General features: G+C 41.6%; 1 protein-coding gene across 1 annotated transcript in view; it reads left to right on the top strand.

Moving 5' to 3' along the window:
• clasp2 (cytoplasmic linker associated protein 2) overlaps nucleotides 1–15,302 on the top strand; it is a 60,864-nt gene that overhangs the window by 21,141 nt on the left and 24,421 nt on the right. Inside the window, 9 exon segments of the mRNA XM_029443126.1 lie at nucleotides 10,901–11,035; nucleotides 13,274–13,347; nucleotides 13,456–13,548; nucleotides 13,674–13,819; nucleotides 14,262–14,397; nucleotides 14,534–14,604; nucleotides 14,770–14,829; nucleotides 14,936–15,013; nucleotides 15,181–15,302. The exon segment at nucleotides 15,181–15,302 is cut by the window's right edge and continues 46 nt beyond it. Coding sequence (XP_029298986.1) covers nucleotides 10,901–11,035; nucleotides 13,274–13,347; nucleotides 13,456–13,548; nucleotides 13,674–13,819; nucleotides 14,262–14,397; nucleotides 14,534–14,604; nucleotides 14,770–14,829; nucleotides 14,936–15,013; nucleotides 15,181–15,302 — 915 coding nt within the window.

The raw sequence follows: 15,302 nt of genomic DNA, 5'->3' as shown, positions 1-15,302 counted from the left end.
GCGTGTCTATCTGCATGTGCTCTTGTGGTTGTGTCTTTTTGTCGCCATGTGCTCCTGTAAGAGGAATTAACAGGATTAATGGTTTAGGGTGTGTGTGTGTGTTTAAAAAATACATGTATATTATTATAAATAATATTTGTATATTATTATAAATAATATTTGTATATTATTATAAATAATATTTGTATATTATTATAAATAATATTTGTATATTATTATAAATAATATTTGTATATTATTATAAATAATATTTGTATATTATTATAAATAATATTTGTATATTATTATAAATAATATTTGTATATTATTATAAATAATGTTGATACGGAAGTTCAGATATAGGTATCTGGATAGAAAAGATGTTACTGGAACATCTCTCCTGTGAGGTTGGTTAGGTCTGTTAGCCTGTCATTGGCTGTTTGTACCTTTAGGCTGCCCTGTCATAGTCTCTATATGTCGAAGAACGACAGCAGCGGTTGGTGCCTGGTCGGCTGTTGCAGTCTGTTTACTTGGAGAGAGAAGTCATAGGGAGAGACGTAGCTCAGGGCGTGTGGTTGGTGTTGTTGCCATGATGCCGTCTCTGGTGGCTGCAGAGGGATGGAGGGAGTGCTACTTTTAACTCCTACCTCCCTAGGGTTTAAAGCAAGGTTTTGTTTTTGGGCCCATGATTATATAGTTGTTATGATCAAGTGATTACTCTGTTGTATTTTGTTATGTCCTTTGCTTGTTATAATCTACATGTAATATTTTTTAAGACTATTTTTGGACTATAACTGTTTCATTTATAATGGAAGGAGAAATATAATAGGAGTAAGTCTTTGCATCAGTCTAGTGAAGCGTCTATAAAAGAACTGGTATAAATGGCCAACAAAACATGTAGTGGTGCTGCTTGATGCACAACCATTCCTTCATACCTGATATACAAACAACTCTACTCTTCACCTGCAGCACTCAGCCCTCCATGCTCGCTTGAAACAGCTTAGAAAGCAGTTAACAAACCACTTAACAACCACATACTAATGGGGCCGCTGACCCTCTGGTTTTGTGTCAACCACTGCTTCTTTAGGTAGCTCCTTTTTTAAAAACTCTTCACAATCTGACCCTATGACCCGAAGGAACTTTGGCTGCATGCTGTTGCCTCTTGGCTGCCACCTCAAGTGTACTTAAGCTTCTTTATTTTGTAGTTTGTCATGTAACAGTTGGTTGAGTCCCACAAATGGAAATGTGTTGGTACATTCTCACCCCTGCCTAGATGGGCTGCGATTAATAACTTTTTTTCATTCTCAATTAATCTGCTAATTGTTTTCTTGATTTGGTCTACAACATGTGAACATCACAGTTTCTTCTTCACATTAGTTGTTTTTGATTTGACCAACAGTACAAAATTAAAGAAATTAAATGGTAGTGCTGAAATGATGGTCGATTAGTTGATCAACAGAAAAGTCTATTTTGATGATGAATTAAAGTCATTTTGCAGATTCACTTTCTGTCAAATCAACAAATGGTTTCAGCTTCTAGTTTCAAAAGTGTGTGTGTGTGTGTGTGTGTGTGTGTGTGTGTGTGTGTGTGTGTGTGTGTGTGTGTGTGTGTGTGTGTGTGTGTGTGTGTGTGTGTGTGTGTGTGTGTGTGTGTGTGTGTGTGTGTACGTGTGTACTCCATAACAATACTGAGTTGACTCGTACAAAGCAAATCTTTTTGTTGAGTAAACAAATACTATTGGAGTCTGTTAGTTTCCCCAACTTGTTCCTGCCTTCTGATCTCATGTTTGGCACTCGCCAAGTAACACTGATCAGCCCGAGGCTCACATTCGACTCTATTTGTGGCGTGAAATCTACCAAAAAGGGTAGCTGAAGGTCATCATGAGCTACCAAGAGTTCAACCTGAGTACAGGATGCACCGCTAAAACACGTATACACACAAACTCGTTCTTACTTGCCCTTTCCCCGCATCTCTTTTAGGCCAGCTCTTGGCGTTTACGCTACAGGGTTTGAGGCAGCTGTTACTGAGAGAACAGGAGAGGGGTGGAGGCGGGTGGGGGGCAAAGGATTGAGGGAGGACGCTGACAGAGATCTCTCGCAGTAGGCGAGTCACAGCGCTGTGCCTATCACTGCCTCTCCCTGATTCATCATGACAGAGACAGAGAGAGATTGAACAAACAAGAGAAAAGGAGATAGAGGAGTAAACAAAGGAGGAGAACAGAGGGAGAGGAGCGAATACCGACAAAGACAAACAGGAAGTTTCTATCCATAACGCACTTTAACCATGGCAGTTGGGGATGATGACGATGGTAAGTTTGTGTGTGTGTGTGTGTGTGTGTGTGTGTTTAATCTCATCTGGCTATGGTTGTTGGCACTCCGACAAAGGCTTGTCAGCATATGGTTTTAGATTGAAATCAGCTTAAACTCCAAGCACTTTAACCCCTAGTGCTCCGCTCACATGGGCTACATCTGCATGTGTGCGTTTGTGAAAGGGAAAGTCGGGTTGTCCTAAAACGTCTCCGTCATGTCGTACTGTGTTTGTGTGCATGTGGCTGGATATACAGTACATGTGCAACAAAAGTGTGTGTGTATCCTAGCGATTTCATTGTTCTTTCTCTTTCATTTTTTTTTTTTTAATGAGAACGAGAGAGAGAGATGGGACATATTACATGGGACAGTACGCACCGTAGCTACCTAAACCAACCTGAAAATAATAATAACACTGTGACTTTCATTCTCTGCCTTTTTCTCTCCCACTTCAACTCTTTGTGTTGCAGAAACATTGGGTCATGTGTGTGTTGGCAGCATTTCCGTTTCTAACACTGTCCAGGATTAGATACAAGCCAGTGGACAGATGATTGATGTTAATTATGAACAAATAGTCATTGGTAAGAAAAGGTCTTCTCGTCTTGACTGCAGCCTTGAAGAGTGGGTTTCCTCCCACATTAGACCAAAAATATCTACCTGAGTGACAGAAGAAACAAGCATTTGCTTCAATAGATGTTAAATTTAGATGAAACATAATTTACAGGGCTGAGAGAATTTTTATGTCGCTTTTTGAAAACAACTCCTCTAAGAATTTCACATAGTGCCACTTAACGTCATCTAGTATGGCAGTACAGTTGTAAACAAACAGAGGGATATTACTTTTGTAATTGCCGTCTAATAAAAGTAGCGTATTTAGTTACATTTAGTCCATCACCAAAGGAATTACAAGACATCTTCAGGTAACGCTTGAATAAAAAAAGGAACAGAAATATCATAACGTTATATTAAAAATAATAAAAAATTGCATCGAAAAGAAGAACAAGAATGCAGACGCAAAACTACCCGCCAAGACGAGATAACTGACCGCCGACACAGATTAACATATTAAAGCTGAACCAAAATAAAACTAGTTAACAATCAGTTACCTATTGTAATTGATGATTGTTTATTTGTGTACCTCCTCTTCTGTGTGATTGTGTATATAGAGGAATTAAGCTTGTTTCAGGCCTTGTGTGAGAAAGTGAAATATGTCTGTGCCACTGGCGCCTTACTTAATGTTATTTGGTCCCGTCTACAAATGTGCTTGTGGGAATTCAAAAAACACACAAAAACCTACACAAATTCAAGCCCCGAGATATTTGGTGCCTTGCAAAAATCAGTAGCAGCTTTCATTGCTTGCATAGCCTAGTCAGTGTTGACAGGGACTGACACACACACACACACACAAACACACTCGCTCTCTCTCGCAGACTCATTCTGCTCCAGTGCATCTTCAGCTCTGCAAAGGAAACCATGACCCCGTTTCCTGGCTAGGCTGGTTGCCATGGCAAAGCTTTCCTCTGAATATTATGCTTTATCCCATCTTCCCGACTTGGAATTGGGACTCAAATTATGTGTGTGTGTGTGTGTGTGTGTGTGTGTGTGTGTGTGTGTGTGTGTGTGTGTGTGTGTGTGTGTGTGCGCGCGAGCCTGTGCGTGTTTTCATTTAAGCTAATTCTTCTCTGGGCTCGGCTGGAAATGGAGCAGCCTGTCTCCTCGTAGAGACTCCAGGCCTGAACTGTGTCTCTCACTCTCTCTTCCCTCCCCATTTTCTCTGTCATTTCTCCGTCCCAGAAACAAACGGGTGGCTGAAAGTTAAAACATCTGCTCAACATATCAATGCAAAACCTAACAGAGCTTATTTTTGAAAGTATAAAACACATTTCTCCTATAAAATTAAAGCCTTTTTATATCTCTGCTTTATACTTATTATTTAGCAGTCAAATTAGTTCACTTCTTCACTATATCACAGATTCATGCTCCTTTGCCGCAGAAACAATTTCCCTACTAATAATTCTAATTATGTAAAACTAATACTGTAAAGATAGGAATAGTACTTTTTCTTCTACATGGCTATACACTTTTGGACTCGGTAGCTTTCTGCAGACATAGCTGTGGGTTTCATATTCTAGTTTTCTGTTGACACACATACCTCTTCTAGCTTACTTTGGAGCTGATGCAGTCATGAGCTTTTTAACAGCTTTTGTCCCAGTTGTTGCAGTGCTTCTCATGTTCTGTGTGTGTCATATTTTTAATCGGACTCTGCACACTGTCACATGGTTCTGAGCGAGAATATTTGACTATGCCTGTTCCCCTGCAGATTACAGAAGATCAGCACGAACACCGGCTCTCTGTGTAATAAGTCTAATTCCTCAGAAGATGTCTGGTTATTCTCTCTGTCGCATGTTGAGATTTTCAGCTGTAATACGTGTTGTATACATGAGCTGGTAAAATGTCTCAGTGCTTTAACAGCTGACTGACTGGACATTGTTTCACTCTCTGTCACTGGGGTTAAGAAAGGTTTGCATCGAATAGGAATAAGGTTTATTCTAACAGAAGAGTTGTGTCGGCTTTTTGCTGCAGTCTTTTTAATTAAATGTTGCATGCCACCTTTTGAACTTCGTTGATTGGTCCTAAATATCAACATATGTAGTGTTGCTTTACTGAATGATCGGCTACATTTTTAATTCAGTACCCAAACAAAAGCATCATATTCAAGTTCAACAGTTGTTGGTATGCAGCATGTCACAAACATTCAGCATTAAATACAAACTTGATCTCATGATTGAATCGCTACTGTTGAGCTGGGAAAGATTGTATTCTGTGTAATTATAGCTCGGACACACAAGCTTCTCTTTCCTGTCTATAATAAAGTGGGATGCAGCGTCCCTCTGTGTTTTTGTTGGACTCGTAGCAATAATTTGGTTCAGAACAGAGCCGGTGCTGCCACCATGTGGTCGCAACTGAATATTTGCTTATGTTCACAGATCTGTGATTTGATCTCTACATGACTTTTGCAAGACTGTGATCAGAGCTGCACGTTTCACTTAGTCTTCCTCTTTCCTTCTATCAGTCCCTATAACTCACCTGGTAGAGCGGGCGCCTCGTGTACTAAGGCTGAGTCCTTAGCAGCCGCCGGGTTTGAATCTGACCTTTGCGCATGTCGTCCTCTCGCTCTCGATCTTTGGCCGTACTACAAAAAAAGAAAAAAACCCATCTCTCCCTGCTTAGATTTTTATTTTTTTTGGCTGTTAAAAACTCAACAGGGCTCCAGACTTCGACCAAAATGGATGCGAGTTAAAAGTTCACGTGGTCACATTCATGCAAGGGAATGATAATCATTATCATTGGTGCCCTCGTGCCCAGGTACGTAGCAATGTGAAACTTAAAGAAACAATCCAGTAATCTGTTACTGTGTTCAATTATTTTTTGCAGTCTATAGACGTGGAGATCGACTGAGCCAGTGTTGATTAATACCATGCTGTACCAAAAAAAAAAAGGGCGTGACCCGATGATGTTCTGGTGCTACCAACCTTCTCAGTTTCCACCAGTGGAAAGGTTGTTCTGAAGCCCTGCTTTCATGTGACCACTGATTGATTACGGACCCGATCAGATCTTTATATTTAAGCCTCTCTATGTTTCACTCCTCTTTTTGACTCTTCTTCTGAAATGGAGAGGAGGAGGAGGAGGAGGAGGAGGGTAATCTCGGCCTGGAGTTTCCACGGCAACGCTGCCTGGTACATGGTGGAGCTGATATCGCTCACTGTGTCTGTATGTGTGTATTGACTTGTTGTTTGCATGTTGTGCCATATTATTTGGCAACGTGTGGTGTATCCTTAGAGGCACTGACGCAGCTGGAGGAGCCTTTCCTCCAGAACCAGAATCCATCCTAATTTAATAAACTGACATTAAGTCAGTGAAGAAAACAGTGAATCCAACTGTTGATTAAACTAAATTGGATATTTGTATGTGCGCAAGCGGGATTACTGAACATCTTTTTGTCCCCTGTTTGCTGCTCTATTCATTTGAGAAGCTGGTCTGCACAGGTCGCCATGGCAACAGCATGTGTGCCGTCTGCTCTCTGTCCCCCCCTCTGTCTCTCTCTCTCTCTCTCTGTCTCTCTCTCTCTCTCTCTCTGTCTCTCTCTCTCTCTGTCTCTCTCTGTCTCTCTCTCTCTCTCTCTCTGTCTCTCTCTCTCTCTCTCTGTCTCTCTCTCTGTCTCTCTCTGTCTCTCTCTCTGTCTCTCTCTCTCTCTCTCTCTTTGTGTCTCTATCTCTGTCTCTCTCTGTCTCTCTCTCTGTCTCTCTCTCTGTCTCTCTCTCTTTGTCTCTCTCTCTCTGTCTCTCTCTCTCTCTCTCTCTCTCTCTCTCTCTTTGTGTCTCTCTCTCTCTCTCTCTGTCTCTCTCTCTTTGTGTCTCTCTCTCTGTCTCTCTGTCTCTCTCTGTCTGTCTCTCTCTCTCTCTCTCTCTGTCTCTCTCTCTTTGTGTCTCTCTCTCTGTCTCTCTCTCTCTCTCTGTCTCTGTCTCTCTCTCTCTCTCTCTCTCTCTCTCTCTCTCTCTCTGTCTCTCTCTCTTTGTGTCTCTCTCTCTGTCTCTCTCTCTGTCTCTGTCTCTCTCTCTGTCTCTCTCTGTCTCTCTCTCTCTCTGTCTCTCTCTCTTTTTGTGTATGTCTCTCTCTCGCTCTCTCTCTCTCTCTCTTTGTGTGTGTCTCTCTCTCTCTCTCTCTCTCTTTGTGTGTGTCTCTCTCTCTCTCTCTCTCTCTCTCTCTCTCTCTCTCTCTTTGTGTGTGTGTCTCTCTCTCTGTCTCTGTCTCTCTCTCTGTCTCTCTCTCTCTCTGTCTCTGTCTCTCTGTCTCTGTCTCTCTGTCTATCTCTCTCTGTCTCTCTCTCTCTGTCTCTTTGTGTGTCTCTCTGTCTCTGTCTCTCTCTCTCTCTGTCTCTCTCTCTCTTTGTGTCTCTCTCTCTGTCTCTCTTTCTCTCTCTCTTTGTGTCTCTCTCTGTCTCTCTCTCTCTCTCTCTCTCTCTCTCTCTCTCTCTCTTTGTGTCTCTCTCTCTCTGTCTCTCTTTCTCTCTCTCTTTGTGTCTCTCTCTGTCTCTCTCTCTCTGTCTCTGTCTCTCTCTCTGTCTCTCTCTTTGTGTCTCTCTATCTATCTATGTCTCTCTCTCTGTCTCTCTCTCTCTCTCTCTCTCTCTCTCTCTCTGTCTGTCTGTCTCTCTCTCTCTCTCTTTGTGTGTGTCTCTCTCTCTGTTCCCCCCCTCTCTCTGTGCCCCCCCCCCTCTTTCTCTATATCTCCAGTGTCTATGCTCTGCCCTTGCTCACCCAGAGACCTTTACTCTCGTGGGACGAAAGCAGGAGATGCTAATCCTGCCAACAGTGATACTAATCAATGCTAAGACCCTCGATGCATGACCGAGTATTGCTAATGGACTCATGGGGTTTGTTAGATGGCAATTAAACTCACTAAACTGATATCTGATACTGCAAATTCATTCAGTTCTGTTAGTGGGTTTGTACTCAAATCTTAACATAAACCTAATTGTATTTTCCTCTGCATGCATTTTACGCATGCAGGAACCTCTCTCATAATGGTGTTTATTATTCTTATTATCTTGTAGTCCTCTTAACCCATAGACATTATTTAGAACCCAGGTTTTCAAGATAATGTGCGATTACATGCCGGTTAGGGTTATTGTCATTATCGAAATAATCTGATGATCATTTGCTAGATTAATCGTTTGGTCCATAAAATGTAAGAAAATTGTAGAAAATGTCCCAGTTTCGAAAGAGGTCTTGTTTTGTTATTCCAAAACCCTAAGATATTCAGAATGATATAAAACCGGAAATCTCCTTATTTGAGAGGCACAAAACAAATGTGCCTTCTTTGCATGAATATTACTTTAACGATTAATCTAAAATAGTTATCAATCGACTGATCATTTCAGTTCTAATGCCAATTGAAAACTAACATTGAAGAACCAAACATCTATCAAATATAACTTTACATAAAATAATTGTGTGTGTGTGTGTGTGTGTGTGTGTCTCACAGGAAAGATTCAAATTCAAAACAACGTTATTAATCCCACTAAGGTGCAATTAGTTATGAGCAGCTACAGAGAGAAATACGGTATCATACAACAACAACATGCAAACAACTACACCAAGGAAATGTAGAAATGAACTCTAAATGAAAAAGATGCCTATTGATCATTTAGAAGTTTCACTGCAGAGGGGATGGATGATGGTTAGTTTTAAAGTCAGGGGAAACATAGCAGAGAGAATTGCAAGAGACCCGAAGAAGCCAACGTTTGATATGATAACAGTAGATTTGTATGAACGCTGCTCATCTGATGTGGAAGCAAACACCCTCAAATTAAAGCTGCCAGTTGCCACTTTAACCTCATACTCATTGTTTCATTTCAAATCCAGTGTCCTCAACTACACAATCAAAACAACCGAAAACACTGTTATTGTGTGTGCGTGCCTGTGTGTGAAAGGGAAGGTCAGGGCCTCAGGTGGAGGGGTGTGGTCTCCCCCCTTCACCCCCCCTCTCAATCTCCTTTGATCATTGCTCCATCATCCTTTTGTTCTTTTGTGTATGTGAAGAGGGAGTGAGTGAATAGAAAAATGTGTTTCTTGTCTCATAGGTAAATGTAGCAACATAACAAGTGTGTTAAGAGGTTGTTGACAATGTTGTGTGTGTGTGTGTGTGTGTGTGTGTGTGGGAGAGAGAGGCTGGAGAGTGTGTGTTGTCAATGGTAATGAGTTTAGGTTAGCTGGTCTGGCAGGGACACCGAGAAGCCCTGTTAATATTCCTGGGGTGTCTCTGTGTGTGTGTGTGTGTCTCTCCCTTTCACTCCCATCACACACACACACTCATAGTCCTGCCTCGGCACTGGCTGCAACAATATGATGTCACCTCTTGTCTGATTGGTTGTGAGGCTGCTGAGGGAAGGAGGAGAGATGCTGGGAGCGAGAGAGGGAGAGGGAGGGTTAGAAGATAGGAGAGAGAGGGAAAGAAAATGCCGGCACTTGTATGTGAGGAGGGGTTTACGGACAGCGGTGTGAGGTGTGTGTGCAGCTTTAGCCCCCCTATGAAGTGTGTTTGAGGTGTGTGTATGTGTCTCTTTGGGTACGGCTTGGAGAAGAGGGGGGGACCCCGATACCACGCCCTCCCAGAAGCATGAGGCGTCTTATCTGCCAGCGGATCTGTGACTGTGAGTGCAGTGATGGACCTGGGTGTGTGTGTGTGTCGATTACTGTGTGTGTGCGCTAAATGTTGTTTCATGGAAAAGCATGTTTATGTCTGCTTCTTTAACATTTACCGAGCTTGACACTGTAGGCTCTGCAATCACTGTGAACATGTGTCTTGTGTGTACACACACGCCTGCCTGTTTATTGATTTTCATGTCGACTGTGTGTGTGTGTGTGTGTGTGTGTGTAGGTAAGTTTGATGTATGATTTCAAGGTGTAGGGTGGTGGCTATGGCGCATTTCATGAACGGCTGGTTGTCAGAGCGACCGGAGCGCAACTGCATTCCTATGCCAACAGTTTCATCTCCACAGTTGACTGTGTGTGTGTGTGTGTGTGTGTGTGTCTGTGTCCTCACACATTGTCTTCCTGGAGTGTTTGGCTGGTAGATGCACGTTCAAAATGCTGCACTATTGTTGCAAGCGTGTCTCAAGTTTCAATGCTAGCTTTCTGGCTAGCTTCATTTCTGTTCGCACGCAGATTGATGCTACAGATAGTTCTGCCAGTCACTGGTTGCTCGGGTGGACATCTTAGTCATTGGCCCTAAGAAGTGATCATATATATATGTGTGTGTGTGTGTGTGTGTGTGTGTGTGTGTGTGTGTGTATATATATATATATGTATGTGTATATGTATATGTATATGTATATATATATATATATATATATATATATATATATATATATATATATATATGTATATATGTATATATATATATATATATATGTATATATATATATATGTGTATGTATGTATGTATGTATGTATGTATGTATATATATATATGTATATATGTATGTATATATATATATATGTATATGTATGTATATATATATATATGTATATATGTGTGTGTGTGTTTGCTTTTTTCTTACCACTGGTGTAATTAGTATTGATTTAGTGATTCCCGACGAAGCGCTCTATAGACGACAACCTCCTCTGTTCTTTGCCTTTCGTCTTTACTTTTCATTCTAACTTTGGTGTCTTCAAATGAGCTTTTTATGCACAACATAAAAGGGTCAAATAAAAGGTGATTTGAAATGTTTCATGACCCGAGGTTGTGAATAATTTCAGAAACCAGATTTCAACATAGTAATTGTCGTATGTGTATCGTCTATTGTGATTCTTCATTTGCTGATTGTTTATAATGACCTCTACAAGATTGGTTGTGAATAAATATAATTGTCCCTCTGTGTTTGAACTAGTAATTATCTGTGTCTGATGATAATGATTTGCAATATAGTGTAAGATCAGTAATAATCCTTCCTCTGTATACTCTGGACTTTACTCAATAACAACCTTTGCAACAAAGTTTGCACGATACTTTTGTGGATGCTAACACTTTTTCTCTCCATCCTCTCCTTGCAGATCGTAGTTTTGAAGATGATGACAGCGTGGATGGGAATCGTTCTTCAGCCCAGGCTGCATTCAGGGTCCCAAAAGTTCCCAAGAAGCCGGAGTCCTCCGCCGCACGCAGGCCCAGCGCAACCGGTGGCAAGCTTGGTATTTAACTTACTTTACATTTAAACACACAATGAATGCAGACACATAATCTGTTTAAGAAAAGGGACATTTCTATATTGAGACAGCAAAAATGTAGGTCAAATAATATAACTAAATCTGACCTGCTTATCTTTTGAACACCAGAGACAATTGGGTGTAAGTCACATTTTTCCAGGAAGTGGGTGCAGCCTGCTGTAAAAAGGTTCTTGACAGTTTATTACTGCAGGCAACAGAATAGGGAAAGACTACTGATGCTGTTTAAAGAAGTGAAAGGAGGTAAGAAGATGTCGTAGTACCCTCCCTCTGTGTCTCCTCAGAAAACTGATATTCTTATAAGTCTCATATCTGTGGTTGACTCAGGCCTGCAGAAATGTTATTATTATTATTATTATTATTATTATATCTTTATCCTTTTCCGTTGAGAAAGCCTGCTCCTCTTCCTCCTGCTGTAGACTGTTAGGTTTGCTTCTTCTTTGCATGTATTGATTTTTCCCCGCCTCTCTCCCTCTCTCTATTCTATATACTCTAAGAAAGAGAATGTTCCCACGACCATGCAGTCAATTTCCTGCTGCCTGCTGACGTATCTTTGTCAGCAGTGTAACATGTACTTGCTCACATGCACTCGTAGGTGTAAGTGTTTTACAAGCAAGCAGTCTGTCTGAGTCCTGCTACGTTGCTCTGTTGGTTGGAAACACGAGTGTGATCTCTTGTCACTTGGATCATTACAGTCTTATTGATCGTGGAGCTGCTGTTAGAGGCTGAAGTCAAGGGCATGCTGGGTATTTTTTCACTCGCAGAACAACGGCTTTTAAAACCTTGATTTTGTTCAGTTTAATGTGGTGAAAAGAAAAATACCTGACTTGACCTTTGCCACAGAGTTGTGATATTAAATCATTGTCTCGAAGCTCGAGCAGCTGTTAGCATTTTCATTGGGTCGCCCATTCGTCTGTGTTTGCATTTAGATGACAGTACAGTACACACTGTGGCAGAATAAAGTCTAAAGCCAAAGGATGAAGTACCAGGGCATGGCTTCTCCCAAAGGACAATGTGTTGATTCATGTCAGCAGTAGCAAAATGCTTTGGTTACAGTTTTAGGTTATATACATTTTATTTAGCTCTCTAAGGGCCATGGACATGTAGAGGAACAGTTTGATATGAAAGCCAAGGAAAAGGAGGAAAGGATATATTTCTACTGCCTTTCTCTCTGTTTATACCCCACTCTCCTCCACCATGTTTACACCTTCCCTTCAGCCTCTTCTTCTCATACAGTGAACGACTTCCCTCTAACCACTTAATATAATAATGTAGTGGACAGACAGAAAATGATTGGACAGACAAAGCAAAGCAGGAGATCCAGAAGGCAATATGACAACAGAAAGCCCAACAATAAGCCCAAATGAGCGATACAGAAGACGTAGAAGCAGAGAAGAGAAAAGACAAATGATGATGAAAGATAAGAACGGTAAAATACATTAAAAAATGTAAAGAATAAAAGATTACATAAAAACAAGCAAGTCTATAGAAATGGGTTTTAAGAAGTAATTTAAAAGAGCCTGTGAGCCTTTAATCACCTTTAGATTTAATCTTCGACTTTGGAGCGGCCAGAAAGGCTGTGATTGGCACACATGTGGTCAACATTCCTGCTAAGTGCTTGGGTCCCGACCCAGACGTGCTTTAAAAGTGATCATTAAAAACTTCTAAATCAATTCTAAATCAGGGAGCCAATGGAAAGAAACAAGACTTGCAGTATTAGAGTGATGAGATGTTGTCTGTTTAAACCAGTGAGAAGCCTCGCTGCTTCATACGGAGTTAGAATACAAAATTCAGATGAAAGAGACCTCTGGCATAAATCAAAAGTCGCTCTAGTCTAAATTTAATATTTTCATCCTTGTGGAGTTCTCTCAGAGGCCTGCATCACTGTGGCGTGAGTTCTCTCTTCCTCGCTTTTTTTTTTTTTTTTTTTTTTGCTTTCTTTGTCTCCTTTCCTCCTCTCTGCCTCCCGAGTGAGGAATTGTATGAGTTGTAGTCCACAGAGATTCCAGCCCCCAAAGAAATATGATTGACGTGCCCATTACTGCCAGGAAGTCCATTAGAAACACAGGCTGCACCCACTGACTTAAGTGTGCATGTGCGTGCGCACCAGCAACCAGCACAGAAACCCTTAAATGCTGAAGGCTGACATGCTATGGTATAAATGCACACACACGTATATTAATTGACTCTGCTCTGATTTTCTAGTATCCAAGGAAAGTGCCGGGGGAGTTGATGAAGAGGACTTCATTAAATCCTTCACAGATGTCCCTACTGTCCAGGTACACTACACACAGTCACACATTAATCCCAAGGCCAGACCTTCTTTTAATATCTGTCCTTCATATTCTTTGCTCTGCTCTGTTTCCCTTCACTGTTTCTCCATGCAGATTTACTCAGCGAGGGATCTTGAAGACAACCTGAATAAGATCCGTGAGATCTGCTCTGATGACAAACACGAATGGGACCAGAGAGCCAATGCTGTCAGTGTTTTCACCTTCAACGCAGTTCTTTTTTGCAGTCATATTAATGAAATCACCTTTTTTGACACTGCTATGGTCATTGTTTGTGTCTGTAATGTTTTTTTTATATATATATATATATACAGATGAAGAAGGTCCGCTCACTGTTGGTGGCAGGCGCGACCAGCTACGACTGTTTCTACCAGCACCTTCGGCTACTGGATGGAGCCTTCAAACTGTCCGCTAAAGACCTGCGCTCACAAGTTGTCCGAGAGGCCTGCATCACTGTGGCGTGAGTGATTTAATATAGATACTGTCCGCTCAGCCGAGAGGTTGTGTGCTGAAGAGAGCGCGGAGTCGTCTTCAGTGTTTGATTAAAAAAATCGAGGACAAATCTCATTAAGAATTGCATCGATTGACAGGCTTCACGATACCGCATTGAAAAGTCCACTGAATAGCTACATTTTGCATTCACGCCGGAGATTAATTAAGAGATTATCTTTATTTTATATTGCCCTTTTCACAGCCGAGCCATCTCTAAGATGACAGCACACTAAAACATGCGATGTTGTCAAAGCAACAGGCGGGGTTTTAAATATTAATCGTTATTTACAGACTGTGGGATGAAACACACAAGGAGCATAATTCTTCTTTACAATAATAATTTGCTACATGTATCGCAGTTTGGACTGTGCTCTGTGTTTATAACATGTGCTTGTTGTGTATCCTTGTAGCCACCTTTCAACATTGCTGGGGAACAAATTTGACCATGGAGCGGAAGCTATCGTTCCCGTCCTGTTCAACCTCATCCCCAACTGTGCCAAAGTCATGGCCTCCTCCGGTGTGGCGGCTATCCGCATCATCATACGGGTGAGTTCTGCGAACGCGCTTCTCTCAACGGTCTCGTTGAGGTTCTTCGTGGTCAGTGTTACTGCTGTAGTCTGATTTATTGGATTATTTTCCCCCTCGCTATCTTTTCACGCTCTGCTTCCTCTCCTCTCTGCAGCACACACACGTCCCCAGGCTCATCCCCCTGATAACCAGCCACTGCACATCTAAATCTGTGTCTGTTAGAAGGTGAGATTAACAAAGACACTGATGTCGAAACCACAGTGATAAAAAGCCTAGTTTTGTAATTGGAAGGTTTCAAATAAGTAACAACTATAAAATAATAGAATGCTGATGAAGATGCTGTTGAGGTAATGTGTTTTGTGATAATGACGATCATAAATATGTCTCCAGGCGCTGTTTTGATTTCCTGGACCTACTGCTACAGGAATGGCAAACGCACTCTCTGGAGAGGTGAGGATTTATTTCAATATGCTTCAAATATTTAGAAACATGACTGTGCATGATTCACATTAACTGGTTTTCACGCCTTTTGTAACTCTCCATCTCTCCCTTGCAGGCACACAGCAGTTCTGGTTGAGAGCATCAAAAAGGGACTTGGAGACGCAGACTCAGAGGCCAGAGTGGAGGCTCGCAAGTAAGACTCAAGCAGGCATTTCTGAGAATTTAATTATATGTAAGACAAGTAGTGTGAAATATATCATTGCCCTCTTTCTCCTGTCTAAATCCCTTGATTCCTCTCTCCTCCTCTTTTTCTCTGTCCACTCCCGTCTCTGTTTCTGTCTGCCCTGCTGCTCCTCTCAGGGCCTACTGGGGTCTGAGGAACCATTTCCCAGGGGAGACCGACGCTCTCTACAACTCCTTGGAGCCATCGTACCAGAGGACCCTTCAGTCCTGCCTGAAGAGCTCTGGCAGCGTGGCTTCAC

Source organism: Cottoperca gobio, chromosome 11, assembly GCF_900634415.1.
Source record: "Cottoperca gobio chromosome 11, fCotGob3.1, whole genome shotgun sequence".
NCBI lineage: Eukaryota > Metazoa > Chordata > Actinopteri > Perciformes > Bovichtidae > Cottoperca > Cottoperca gobio.
Note: the sequence above shows the minus strand (reverse complement) of the source record. Positions and strands in the feature narration are given on the sequence as shown.